The sequence below is a fragment of the Catharus ustulatus genome, chromosome 9, assembly GCF_009819885.2.
Source record: "Catharus ustulatus isolate bCatUst1 chromosome 9, bCatUst1.pri.v2, whole genome shotgun sequence".
NCBI lineage: Eukaryota > Metazoa > Chordata > Aves > Passeriformes > Turdidae > Catharus > Catharus ustulatus.
In genome coordinates this window covers 1,899,211-1,913,102 of record NC_046229.1, presented here as the reverse complement: position 1 = coordinate 1,913,102, position 13,892 = coordinate 1,899,211, and the positions used below count along the sequence as shown (strand labels likewise).

General features: G+C 42.4%; 1 protein-coding gene across 1 annotated transcript in view; it reads left to right on the top strand.

Moving 5' to 3' along the window:
- The window catches only part of LOC117000306 (VWFA and cache domain-containing protein 1-like), an 89,533-nt gene that overhangs the window by 42,998 nt on the left and 32,643 nt on the right, over nucleotides 1–13,892 (top strand). The window contains exons 4-5 of the mRNA XM_033067849.2: nucleotides 3,892–3,998; nucleotides 11,840–11,966. Of these exons, the coding sequence (XP_032923740.1) occupies nucleotides 3,892–3,998; nucleotides 11,840–11,966 (234 nt within the window). The remainder of the gene's footprint in view (nucleotides 1–3,891; nucleotides 3,999–11,839; nucleotides 11,967–13,892) is intronic.

The following is a 13,892-nucleotide window of genomic DNA, read 5'->3' as shown; positions in this document are numbered from 1 at the left end:
CTCCCGCTCGTAAATCCTGTTGAAGGAGAATAAAAATGAGCGTGGCCTGATGGGAATTTGGTGTGTGAAGTTCAAAGCAGTTTGCACATCAGAGCCCACGTCAGTCAGGGGGAGGTGTGGGGAAGGCAGCAGGGACGTGGAGCTCCGTGGGGAGCGGATCAAAGTGGGCTCTGGTCGCTCCCAAGGGATGCAGCTTCCATCCCTTCTTCATTAAAGGGGATCCAGGAGGAGCACAGGGGGGGATGGGGTGCAGCAAAATGGCTTGGAAGTGAATCCAAATCTATTTTTTTATTTTATTGGCTTTAAATCTGTTTTTAAAAAAAATTAAAATTATATCTTGGCGTGAGGGTTCTGGATTTTCTGAGCATTGTCGCCTGGAATGTTTTGGGTGAAATGTCGAGAGAAGTTTTTGTGGTCGTGCTCAAAAAGTGGGAGGTGTGGTGAAAATCAAGGAGGCACTGGTAAAAATTAAGGGAGATAGTGGTAAGGATTTAGGGAGACACAGGGAAAAATTGAGGGAAACTTGGGTTAAAAGTGAGGGAGACACAGGTAAGAATTTAGGCACACATTGGTAAAAATTAAAGGAGATAGTGGTAAGGATTTAGGGAGACACTGGTAAGAATTAAGGGAGACACAGTAAAAAATTAAGAGAGACACTTGTAAATATTTAGGGAGTCAGTGGTAAAAATTAAGGGACACAGGTAAAAATAAAAAAAAAAAAAGAGGTAAGAATTTAGGAAGACACTGGTAAAAATTAAGGGAGACACTGGTAAAAATTAAGGGAAACTTGGGTTAAAACTGAGAGAGACACAGGTAAGAATTTAGGGGGACACTGAAAAATTGAGGGAGATACTGGTAAAGATTAAGGGACAGACACAGGAAAAAAATTGAAAAAAAATTAAGAGAGAAACAGGTAAAAATTTAGGAAGACACTGGTAAAAATTAAAGGAGATAGTGGTAAGGATTTAGGGAGACACAGGGAAAAAATGAGGGAAACTTGGGTTAAAACTGAGGGAGACACAGTAAAAAATTAAGGGAGACACTGGTAAAAATTTAGGGAGGCACTGGTAAAAATTAAGGGAAACTTTGGCTAAAGCTGAGGGAGACACAGGTAAGAATTTAGGGGGACATTGAAAAATTAAGGGGGATGCTGGTAAAAGTTAAGGGACACAGGTAAAAAAAAAATTTAAAAGAGACACAGGTAAGAATTTAGGGAAACACTGTGAAAAATTAAGGGAAATATTGGTAAAAATTAAGGAAGATGCTGGTAAAAATTAAGGGACACAGGTAAAAAAAATTTAAAAATTTGAGAGGTAAGAATTTAGGAAGACACTGGTAAAAATTAAGGGAGGCACTGGTAATAAAGGGACACACAGGTAAGAATTTAGAGAGACACTGGTAATAATTGTCTCCTGTCAGAGAAAAGGTGCTGATCAATGCTTGTGTTCAAATATTAAAATGCAATTTTTTTTTTTTGTGTTCTAACTTCTTCCAAAGTGAGTGATGGGAAGGTCTGTGCAGTTTGAAACTTGAGGAATGAACATGGTAGGAAAGATAAAACCAGTATTTACAGCTAAGGATACAAACATGGGTTGGAAAGTGCTGGGGCTTTGGTTTTAATTGTGCCTTTAATGGGGAAGATGTTTAAATATATTAATAATGCATTCTGAATTAAACTTAGAAGCACCTGGGAAATTCTGCAGTGTCATTGAAATGGTGACAAATATTGTAATGCAGGTTTGACACAGGGCTGCCTGTTCCTCATCCTGATTTTCAGTTCTCCAGGCCCTTGTGCCATGGAACCAAAACCACTCCATTGCAAGATGCAAAAAGTCAATTTTAAGGCAGACAGCACCTGGAAGGAGATTTGAGTCAGACATCCCACCTAGCCCAGTCTGGGGCAACCCTTGCTCAAGGCTGGCAGGTCTGGTCTTTAATTTGTGAGATTTCAAACAATTCTTCATCTTTTATTTATAATTTTTTCCCCATTAACTGTATTTCCTTTTTGCTGTGAGAAGGAGGGATGGGATTGGGCTGCAGGATTTTTTTTTGCTCCCTTCTCCAGCTCTGCTGCAGATAATTTAAACATCCACAAATTCATCTTCCTGTGGGTTACTAACAGTGGCTTCCTGAGAAGAGCTGAGGCCTTGGATGATTTTTGGAGCACGTTGAAGCATTTTAATGCAATAAATGAATAATGTTGGTTGCTAACAAGGCATCCTGTTGCCATCACTAATAGATTTTGATGGGAGCTCTGGGACAATCCGTTTACATCCTGAAAAGTCATTATTTTTCACTGTGGGGTTGTTCTTCAGCCTTGCACGGAAATATTTCTTTAGGATGGAGATGTTTCATGTGCAGTTTTTTGGGTTTGCCCCAAGACAAACACGATTTCTGTAGAACCCATGCGTTATCAATCAATCTTGGGCTGCAGATTCTCCAGCCAACAAAAAATCAACAGCAGTTTTGCTCTCTTGGAAAGAGCTGGGATTTTTTGAAGTGGTTGCATTGGAAGGGTGATAAGAAAAGCCACAGCCTTCATCCAAGAGCTGCATTCCTGGGAAGTGTCTTTTCCTCCATGGAGAGGCTTGGGAAGTTCTCTGGGAGGAGGATGCCAATAACTCAGCAAACAGCTCCAGCAGAGGGGATGAGCCCGTGCAGGGCTCAGCTTTGGCTGCTTTGGGTGGGGTTACCCCGGTGCTCTGCATGCACCCTTCATGCTGGGTTATCTCTAAATTATTGCAGTTGTTAAAAAGGTTATTTATTGTAAAAGTGCATCAGTCTCCAAAGGCACAGTCACAGACATTAAAGTCCAGGCTATTTTGGTATAAAGTCCCAAATAGAAGCAGGAGCTGTCCCCAAGGGTACCAGAGAGGCTGGTGACACTGCTGGAGCTCCGATCTTCTGCTGGGGTGATGGAGATGCTGCAGGCACAGCAAAGGGATAGGAAAAGCAATGGCAAAAAGCAATGGCAAAAGCAAAAAGCAAGAAACAATAGCAAAAGCAAAAAGTAAAAACACCAACTCTTCCCAATACATAATCTTATATAGAATTTTCCCAACAAGCTAACACCTAAATTCAAACCACTATTTCTCAACTTGTGAGAATTCTAATTTCTTATCATGCTAGGATACATATGAACCACGTGTACATCTGTCTTGTTCTATGTGAAAAATGTCAGCAATATTCTCACTGAAGTTCTGTTTTGTCTAAGTGGTGTCTAACAAGGAGCTCCTGGAGCCTCTCCTGAAAACATCAGTGTGCTTGATAACCTTCACTAGAACTTGTTCTTCTACTCTGGTGTCTGCACCTTTTATTTACTAAAACACTGCAGCTCTCACTGAAACTTACTGACTGACTGACTTATTTATCCTGAAACTCAAACTTACATCTAAATTTACACTCAAACTGATGCTTATTCTTTTACCTAAACTCCATTCTGTGTGTGGGTGATTTAACATGTCTCAGTCCATCCAAGGGCTTTAATTCAATCCCTGCACTCTGGCTTCTGCCTGAAGGATTGTCTCACTGACTGCAGCACTCTGAAACAAGCTGTGTTTCCATTGTAAATGCAGTTTTAATAAATAATGTTTAATTGATTGACCTCTTGTTGCTGTCCTTCCATATTGGATGGGAATTTCAACTCTGTGTTATAAACAATTATTTATATTGAAACATTAAAAAGCTGTGTTTTCATTGTAAATGCAGGTTTAATAAATAATGTTTGATTACTTATCCTATTGTTGTCTTTCCAGATTTGATGGGAATTTCAACACCAGTCTCATACTATTAATAATTATTTACACTGAAACATTAAAAAGCTGTGTTTCCACTGTAAATTCAGCTTTAATAAATAATGTTTGATTGCTAATCCTGTTGTTGCCTTTCCAGATTTGATGGGAATTTCAACACCAACGTTTCCAGAACCATCAGCTGTGACAGACTCTCCACCACTGTCAACAGCAGAGCCTTCAATCCTGGACGTGACTTAAATTCTGGTGAGCAGCACAGTTCTACTTTCCTCCTGTTGTAGGGTTTTTTTCCCATTAGACTCAAACATTTCCTTGGCACTGAGAATTTGCATTGATTGCCATAGCAACAAGCTTTTATTTCTCCTTGCAAGTGTCACACTGCTCTTAATTTGAGATTTCATGATTGAAAGCTGATAGCTAAAGTAATGCCCTTAGTCTAAGTACTTTATAAAAATGTCATGAAGATTTTATTCCAGCCTACCATGGATAATTCTGTTGTGGTTTCTGCACTTTTTATTTCTTCCTTTTAATTTTTTTTTCCCAAGGTTTTCTCCTTCCTAGGCCTGTCTGCTTTGGCATCAGCAGTGTCAGCTGCTGCAGGGGCCACACAGGGAAGTTTCTCTGATCTCCTCAGCTGAGCTCAGCTCATGTGAGGCTCCCTTTGCAGTCATATGCAAAAACCACCAAATATGAGGGCATCTTCAAATATCTCCTTTCTTTGTCTTGTCAGGCCATTTTCTTGACACATTTAAGGACTTAGAAATGTGCTTAGAACCAAAATACACACGGCTTATCCCTGAAAAATTCAGCTTTTGGGCTTCTGGTGCAGCAAGGTTTTTTTTTCTCTTTTTTGCATCCTAATCAGTGTGGATTAATACAGGAATTTCAGTTGGGTTTAGACAGACTTTGGTCCAACTGTGCCATCTGACTTTTCAACTTTTTGTGTTGTAAATCAGAGAACATGAATAGATTTTGGTTGTGGATTTCATTTTGGGGAGGTGTTGTTTGTTCATTCTTTTGGGGTATAATTTATTTTATTTTATTTTCATTTTCAGAGGTCTTTTGGAACAAAATGCTGATTTATTTTATTAACTTGACTGATGCAGTGACAGCTCTGCCATTCCACCCTCCCCATCTTGCAACAAACAGGGGGAGAGAGCCCCACATTTTTATAAACTCCTTTACTGCTTCTCTTCCTACAACTTTGCTTTCTGGATTCCTAATGAAATGTAAAAATGAGCAATCCCCACAGATCCTTTTCCATCCATTGTGTCCCACATCTTGGATGCAGGTGCTGGCCAGGCTGATTTCCTGACATGCCATGATTTGTGTGGTGTTTCCCATCCTAAAGCCAGGCACTCTTTGTTCACTCACTGTGATTTGCTGGGCTTTGTTTTACTCATCTCTTTATTAAAAAAACCAAACCCAAACAACTCATTAAAATAATGTTTCAATCACATGCAGTTGTTAATTAATCAGAATAATTTTGAAGGCAAGTTTAGAGTCACTGTTGTAAGAGCAAAGCATAGAATTAATCACTTCAAGGTTTTTAATTAAATTAAGTAAAAATATTTTTCTGCTGCAGAAGTTGGAGGTTAAATAAGTATTCTAGGAATATTTATTCCTTGTTTTTGAGTGATGAAAAGCAAATAAATTGTAGTTTCTTGTGCACATAATTTAAATTTCTGGTTTGAATTCTCAGAGAAGTGAAGTGAGTGGGTGTTCAGGGTTCCTGCTGCCCTGGCTCAGCACTGAGGCTCAAGTGCCTCCTCTTCCCTTGCCTCTGGCCTGAAAGATTCCTGATGAAAGGAGAACCTTCAAAACACAGCACTGGCAGGAAAGGGCAGCAGGGGAGCAGAGGGAATGAGGGAGAGTAAGAACAGGGATTTATTGACAGCAGACTCTGCTCTGGCTCTGCTGGTACAGAAACAGCCTTGGGGGGAGGTTCTGATTAGGGAGGAAATGTCTGGGAGAGAGAAATGGGATGGACAGAGTGCATTGAGGCAGGAAAACAGCATGAGAGTGGTTAATTTGAGAAACAGAAGTTGGTAGTGGGTGAAGAGAGGAGTTTTGTGTAGGTGAGGTCCAGGGAATATCCTTGGTTTGTGTTTGGGGGTCTGAGAGATCAGTCACAGGTGGGGTTGGCTTGGAAGGACCTGGGAGCCCATCCAGTCCCACCCTGCCCTGGCAGGGACAGCTCCCACTGTGCCAGGGCTGGAGAGGCTGCCTGGGACAGAGACTGGGCAGGAATAAAGCAGGGATTTATTAAAAACCCTTCCAAGGATTCACCTTGGGCAGTGCAAGAGCTGTGGCTACACCCAAGGCGGACCCAAGTCAGGAGTTTCACACTTTTATCAGTTCTGTTCCATTTCCATTTTGGGGTTCATTGTCCAATCCCAGCTCCAGGCTCTCAGTCCCACCCTCCCAGATTCTCTCCTCAATTCCCTGGTTGCATTTTTGGGGCTGGAGCTGCAGGGTGTCCTTGGTTCTGGGCTGGGAAAGGATTGTTCTGTGTGCCTGGGCTGGGAGGAGAGCCTGGAACACTTTATATGAAATGCAGAGTCACATATTAACACAGAACAGAATCTAAAAAACATGAAATGTAAAACTGAAGGCATCAGCAGGGTGCTCCAAGCCCTGTCCAGCCTGGCCTTGGACACTTCCAGGGGTGACACAGGCCCAGAAAATCCCAAAGGAGCTCAGAACTCATGGGCTGGGATTAGAATAGCCCAGAAAATCCCAAAGGAAATCATGGGCCATGGGGTAGGAAGGGAGTGGGAAGCAGTTTTGGTTAGAGGGATGGAATGCTCTCAGTGCTCAGCATCCTCCCAGCTGGGGAGATGCTCTCACCCTGTAAATGGGGTTTGAAAGTGCTAATTAGTGTATCTGTCTTAAAACTCTTTAATTTGAACTTCCTGTGGGACCACTTACCTTTGAGGGTACACTCAGGGCAGAGCCCTTGGTGTGCACAGGAGTCAGTTCTCAATAAATCCATCAACACTCACATTAAACTAAAACCACCTCTGAAAGAAGACAGTGATCAAATAAAAAAAAATTCCTCTAATCTCATAATTTTCCTTCTCTCATAAGTGTCCTCATGCAGAGCTGGGGAGGAATATCTGTGACACTTTGGGTTTAGGCTCTACCTCTGCCTCACTTATTTTTATGCTTTAAAAACTGTGGGTACATCTGGGTCTTCTTGCTGTGTCTTCCTGAATGAGTTTTTCATTTCATTCTGAGCATAAAAAGCAAAATTCCCATGAGTATCCCCCCTTTTCCCACGTGAGTTCTGCAGTTTAAATAATCCTGCCTATAAAAAGCTCCTGGCAAAACATAAATTTCAGCTCAGCTCTGCTCTGCTCGACCTCGAGCTCAGCTCTGGAAATGTTAATCTTGGCCCAGAGTAAAAAGTGGGATTGGAGTGGTGAGGTTGGAGGTGTTGGAGGGAGCGGAATTTGCACCGCAGGCTCTGGCAAAGCCACAGGAGCAGAGCCTGGGAGAGCCCTCAGGGACAGCATCCCCAAATTCCACCCTGAGCAGGGTGTTAAGAAGGGTGATGCAGCTCATGAAACTTTCAGATCTGTTTTTTTTTCCAGTATTTTTGGATTTTTTTTTGTTAAAATAAACGTTTAATCTTAGGGGAGGGAGAAAGAAATAGATGTGTCTCCTCTCAGCTTTAAAAAAAAATCACTTTTTCTACTGTTTTTTCTTGATAGTAGGTGGCTTTTTAAAATGTTTTTGAATGTCTTGAAAAGACTTTGTTTTATCTTGGTTGGAGTTTTGCATCTGGATTACTTTTAGCCATTAGTACAAAACAGATAAGGAGAAAGTCTTTATTCTCCAGATGGAGACACAGGCTTTGGGCAGTTAGATGAAGAGATCTGTCCTCACCACTCTGAATAGTCCTTTATTTATTAAATCTTCCCCAGAGCCAGTGCATTATGTTATCAGATTCCTTTGGAGGTTTTTTTGCCTTTTGAATAAACAGGGAACCAGTAAATCTTTCTCCTTCTCATCCTTCAAAGTGCTGAAATGTCTGTTCCAGGGCAGGCAGCTTTGGCAGAGTGCTCCTCCCCAGAAATATGCAGTGGTGGCACCAAATTGCCCAATAAATTTTGTCACTTTTATTGCAGGTGTTGATCATTTAAAATCTTAGAATCATAAAATATCTGGAGTTGGAAGGGATCATCGAGTCCAGGATGTGGAATGTTCCTTAAACCTCTGTATTTTAAACTGATTTTTGGCTGGGTTAAAATGGTTGGGAGTTATTTGAGCAGAAGAGTTCATACCCCTCTTTCCAAATCCTTTAAATGGAGGAATCTGCTCCCTTTCCTTAAAATGAAAGTTTTTTTACTTCTTTTCCCTTCAGAGTGCTAAGAATTGAGCAGGGCTCTGTCCTGGCTGATGCCACCAGCAGAATGTTAATTGTGGCTGAGCTGCAGAGCTTTTATTCCTGATGACAGCACAGGAGCTGGAATTGGGCTTGACTTGGAAAATCCTGCATCAGATCTGTCTGGAGAGTTAGAGGATGTCTTCACTCTACAATAAACACATTTCTTTGTGCTGTTTCTTCACCATGAGGGTTTGTCTTGGAGGGACTTGTCAGCAGAGAACTGAAAATTAAACTTGCCTGGTTTTTGTGGCATGAGATCCAGGGTCAGCAGCCCAGCAAATGTAATGCTAAAGAGGAGGGCTGGAAGAAACCCTTTTATAAGGAGCAATTATGTTCAGTAGTTCCTTTTTTTTCCCCCTGACTGTTTGTGCTGTTCTTTGAAGATTAATTAGTTAATGATTTGGCTGTGCTTTGAAGATGTAAAGTGGTATCTAGAAGTGCTAAGTGTTATCATCTTGCATTCCCTTTGAAGTTTTATAAACTCTATCACACAGGGCTTTCTTCCTAAAAGTCCTTTTTGCCTTGTGAGATATTTATAATGAGAGAGAATGAGCATTTCAAATGCTGTCATGTTAATTCTTCCCAACTTTTCCAGTCTGCAGCAGGATTTGGGGTCAGAGATTCCTGCAGGGGACAGAGGTTTTGGGATGGGATTTTGCAATGGCACCTCCTGGGAAGCTGGCCACTTTTATTCCCAGTCTGTGTCTAGAATTAAGCTTTTGATGGAATAACCTGTCCAGGGGCTGGTTTTCCTGGGAGGAGGAGGTGGGAATAAAATACAGGCACTACAAGAAAGTTTGGGGTAAGTGAGGTTTAGGTTAAAAAAAAAATCATCTACTGTGTGTCCTGGCAAGGAGCAAGAATTGAGGAAATATCTGCAGGGCATTCTTACAGCTTGAGTGGATGGAAAATTAAGAATGTGTTTAAAAAGTCTGGATTTTTCAGCCATGGCTTATCTGCAGGGAGATTGTCTGCTGTGGTCATAGGAAAAAGAAAAAAAATGGGGGGAAAAGCAGAGTTAGGATAAAATTGGTGGTCCCTGGAGAGGCTTTATTGAACTAACACTTGCTGGGGAAACATGAGCACAACTGTGTCAAAAGGAAGAACAGCAGAGCTTGAGTTTCAAAACCAATTGTTTTATGGGGAAAATGAACACTTTTAAATCCACATACTCTCTTGGGGAAATAAATACAGCTCATGGCCTTGCAGGAATGAGAAGTTTATCTTTAATACAGCAAGGATTAAAAAAAGCCAAAGCCTTTAAATTATAAACTCCTTTATTACTGTAATATTGTTGGTAAAATGAGACTGGACAGTTTATTTCATCCAGGCTTTTACTGAGTGTTCACATGTCAACTTTGAAATTACAGTTTTCAAGTTCTGTAACTCAAAACAAAAACTCCAACACCAGAAATTCAACCTCTTTATACAAAACAACTTCACCCCAGAACGATGAAATCCTGGTGGCTGGGCATGAAAAGAAGGATTTAAATGTTTTATAATCTCATGGCCCTTCTGCCTGCAGGAGAAAGCAGCACTTCAGAGAAAAACTTGATTTTGGGGAGGGGAGTGAGGATTCTCTGGTAGTCCTTGGTCCATCCAGGCAGTGAATTTTCTCATGTGAAGCTGCATTTTTGGACAGAACTCAGCAATCCCAGCCCAGGATCCCAGTGGGAGTTGTAGGCACTGTGGGAAGTGTAAAACACTGTGGCAGAGAGGAGTGGGGAAAGGCCAGGACAGCGGTTTTTGCAAGGTAATTACACTGAGCTGGATGTGGAGAGAACATCGTGGCCACAGCCAGTCTGGGAAACTTGAGTAAGTGCTAAAGTGTGGAGGATGTGGAGCTCACACTCCCCTCAGTGTGGGTATTTGGGTCTAGAGTGTCTGGCTGAGGGTTGAACGTGCCCTGCAGTCCTTTCCAACCCAAATATTGGCATATTTGATAATGGAGGAGATGCAGGAGATGAAACTGGCCTAATTTCAGTCCTGAGGGAATGCTGAGCTAAAGGTGAAGCACTGGAAATCAGAGCCCCCCTCTGCCAGTTCTTTGAGTTCTGCAATCAAAGAACATGAAAGGAGAAATGGAAGATAAATATTTTTTTTTCACACATTTTTAAGCTGGTGTGATCCACTTTATTTGCTAGGTAAAAACCAAAGGTTTCAAATATCCAGATTTTATTTTCAGGCTGCTGCAAGCAGAGAGGATGCTCTGCCCTGAGTGGAAAATAATCCTGTTCCTGAGGGGTTTGTGCCTCCCATGCTCATGATTTCCCATTCTGTCTCTTCTGGGAGCATTTTCCTTTTGTTTTAAAGGAAAAGAGCTGCCTGAGATCAGTGGTGTGGCAAATTGGTGATTCCATGGATGAACATCAATCCTTAGTCAATCCAGGTTCATGGGACATTCCCAATGCACTACGAGGCAGAAATCTCAATTTCCATGGGATTTGTTCCTTTCCCAATGCCAGTGGGATCTGTTCCCATCACAATGTCCATAGGATTTGTTCCCACTTTCCATAGGATTTGTTCCCATCACAGTGTCCATGAGATCTGTTCCTTCCTGATGTCCATGGGATCTGTTCCTTCCCAATGCCCATAGGATTTGTTCCCATCCCAAAGTCCATAGGATCTGTTCCCATAACAATGCCAATGGGATCTGTTCCTTCTCAGTGCCCATGGGATCTGTTCCTTTCCCAGTGTCAATGGGATCTGTTTCTTCTCAATGGCCATGGGATTTATTCCTTCCTAATGCCCTTGGGATCTGTCCTTCTCAATGTCCATAGGATCTGTTCACATCCCAATGCCAATGAGATCTGTTCCCATCACAATACCAATGGGATCTGTTCCTTCTCAGTGCCCATGGGATTTGTTCCCTTCTCAATGTCCATGGGATTTGTTCCTTCCCAATGTCCTTGGGATTTGTTCCTTCCCAATGCCAATGGGATCTGTTCCCATCACAATGCCAATGGGATTTGTTCCTTCCCAATGCCAATGGGATCTGTTCCCTTCTCAGTGTCCATGGGATTTGTTCCTTCCCAATGCCAATGGGATCTGTTCCTTCTCATTACCAATGGAATCTGTTCCCAATGTCCATAGGATCTGTTCCCTTCCCAATACCTGTAGGATCTATTCCCTTCCCAATGACAATGGAATCTCTTCCCAATGTCCATAGGATCTGTTCCTTTCTCAATGTCCATGGGATCTGTTCCCTCCCCAGTGCCAATGGGATCTGTTGCTTTCCCTACCACCCAAACCTGTTTAATATTTTGGAGTTATTCCACCAAAAAGAACAAGATTTTTTTACATGAGGGCTTTTTCCTCTATGGGAAGGATGTTGACAATGTATTTATTTTCCATGGAGATGTAGGGGTGTATATATTTTGTATATAATTGCCTTAATCTCTTCCTTCCTCACTCTGGCCTTCCCGGGACCTGGGTGTGCTTCAGAGATTCAGGAACTGTCATCACGTACTAAACAAAATCTGTCAAATCCAGTGTTGACTTTCCAAAAGGCTTGAACTGTTTGCAAATCAGTGAAGTTTTACCAGTGAGTTTTACCCATCCCAAGCAGAGCAGTTTGTGTTTCATGTTGGGCCCAGGTTGTTCTCCAGGCACCACCAGAGAGGCCCTGAGTAACAAAACCTCTGAGTCTGGGCTGCCTTTGTAACTCTGCTTCATTTTCCCTTTCCACCTGCAGTCCTTGCTGATAACCTGAAGTCTAACCCAGGAATTAAGTGGCAATATTTCAGCTCAGAAGAAGGGATTTTCACCGTGTTCCCAGCCCACAAGTTCCGCTGCAAAGGCAGCTACGAGCACCGCAGCAGGTAGGATTTGCCTCCTTCCAATTTCCTGGGAAAAGCATTAATATTGGATTCCTCAAGCCCTGATTTCATTCAGTGTTGTCCTTTGCCAAGCTGCCAACATTCATGAGGAACTTCTAATGGAGTCCCTTGGGTTTTTTTAGGGTTGTTTTTGAAAGCACTGCTCTTCACTTCTAAGAAACTAAAATCCCAAACAGGTTCCTCACCTCTCCCAAATTAAATCAGCTGTAAACAGCAGTGGCTTGGAAGTCACAGGTCAGCCTGCAGGCAAAATCTGACCTCTATTTGACTCATACTTGACCCCTGTTAATAAAGCAGTAACACACATTCTGCTGATGTGGCAGGTGCATCACTTTGGGGAGGGAGGGGAAGGATGAGGGATTGGGAGGGGCACATAGGTAGGAGCATTTTTCCCCAGGTTCAGACGGCACATCATGGATGGTAGGGAAACAGCAGTGAAAATTCCCTTCCACTCAAATAAAAAAGTAAAAATAAAGCATCAGCTGGTGGCAGGGTTTCCTGCACAGGGGTTTCTGTTCTCTAGACATGAAGCCAAGAATTGAGGTCCAGTATTTTTTCCTGCTTTTTGTGTCAGTACCATGGGATTGATGAAGGCTCAAGTGGCTTTAATATCTCTGGTCACACATTAATTACTGCACCAGTTAATCAGTCTGTACAGCACATCCAGGAGCCTTTTGGGGACACTAAAGAAGGTCTGGTTTCCTGTCAGGGTTGAGCAATCAAAAGTTCACTGATGGTATCTTCAGTGTGTCATCAAAGCACAAAGTTCTGAACTTGACTGAGTTTTCTGGGCCTTGGAAAGGTGTGGTCTGAAGAGGTGAGAGCTGGGGGTGCCCCAGTCCTGCTCACAACTTGGACACTAAAACCATCAGTGATTTTATCCAAATCACTTAGTCTGGGTCATAGTTCCTCCATGACTAAATAAGGGGTATCTTTTTGCTAATATTGACTTCAGAGGGTATTTTGGGTGAATTAATTAGTGAATGCTTCAGTGCTTTGAAGATCAAAGGCCCTGTTTCAGTTGCAGGTATTAAACCAGGGCAGAGCTGCAGGCTCTGATTTGTGCCAGTTGTTTACTGCAGTGCCTTGTCTCAAATCTTCTGCATTTCCTTTCCTCTTAATAAGATTTCTGTGTCTGCCTTTGATATAATAAAATTCAGATCCCAAAACTCTCACTTGGCTGTAACTAGTTTTGTGTCTGGACTAAAGAGGAAAGAGAAACTTGCCATTTTATTTTAATTCCTCTGTGCTGAGGATCTTCCTAATTTATTCCAGGTTGAACCCTTGGCGTGAGAGCTTGTGAACTCTTTCACACTTCTCTCAATATTGAGCTGGATCAGAAAACACTTCCATGAAAACAAGGGTTCTGGTGTTAGCACAGACACATGGCAGCACTGAGAGTCCTCACTGGGGATGTAAAACTGGGCACATCCAAGGCTTGTGGAGCATGACCTCAGTGAGAGTCATCCCAGGGCACCCTGCCTTGGCCAGGAGCCTTCTGACAGCAGCCCAAACAGCCTGGGCTGATCAGCTCCCTGCAGCCTCACAGGTTTTTACTTGCCATGGCCCCAGCACATCCCCATTATTGCACTCAGTTCACGTGTGGGTGAAGTTCCCAGCAGCCAGCATGTACCAGGAGGCTTTTCTTGCTTCATTCAAACCTTGGTGTGAACTGCAGTGATCCCAAATACTGCTGCTGTGTAAGCAACAGGGTTTATTCCTGAAGGCTCCTGCTGTGACAGAGAGAGAGAAGAATCTGGTTTAGGTTAAAAAATTCAGGAAGTGAGGGGCATTTCTGCACGTTCAGATTCTCAACTGGTACAAGTTTTCATAAGGGGAAAAAAATCCTGCTATAATTCATTGTTTCTTCCTGGTTGTTTGGATTGCTGCCTTTTCCCACTTTGTGAG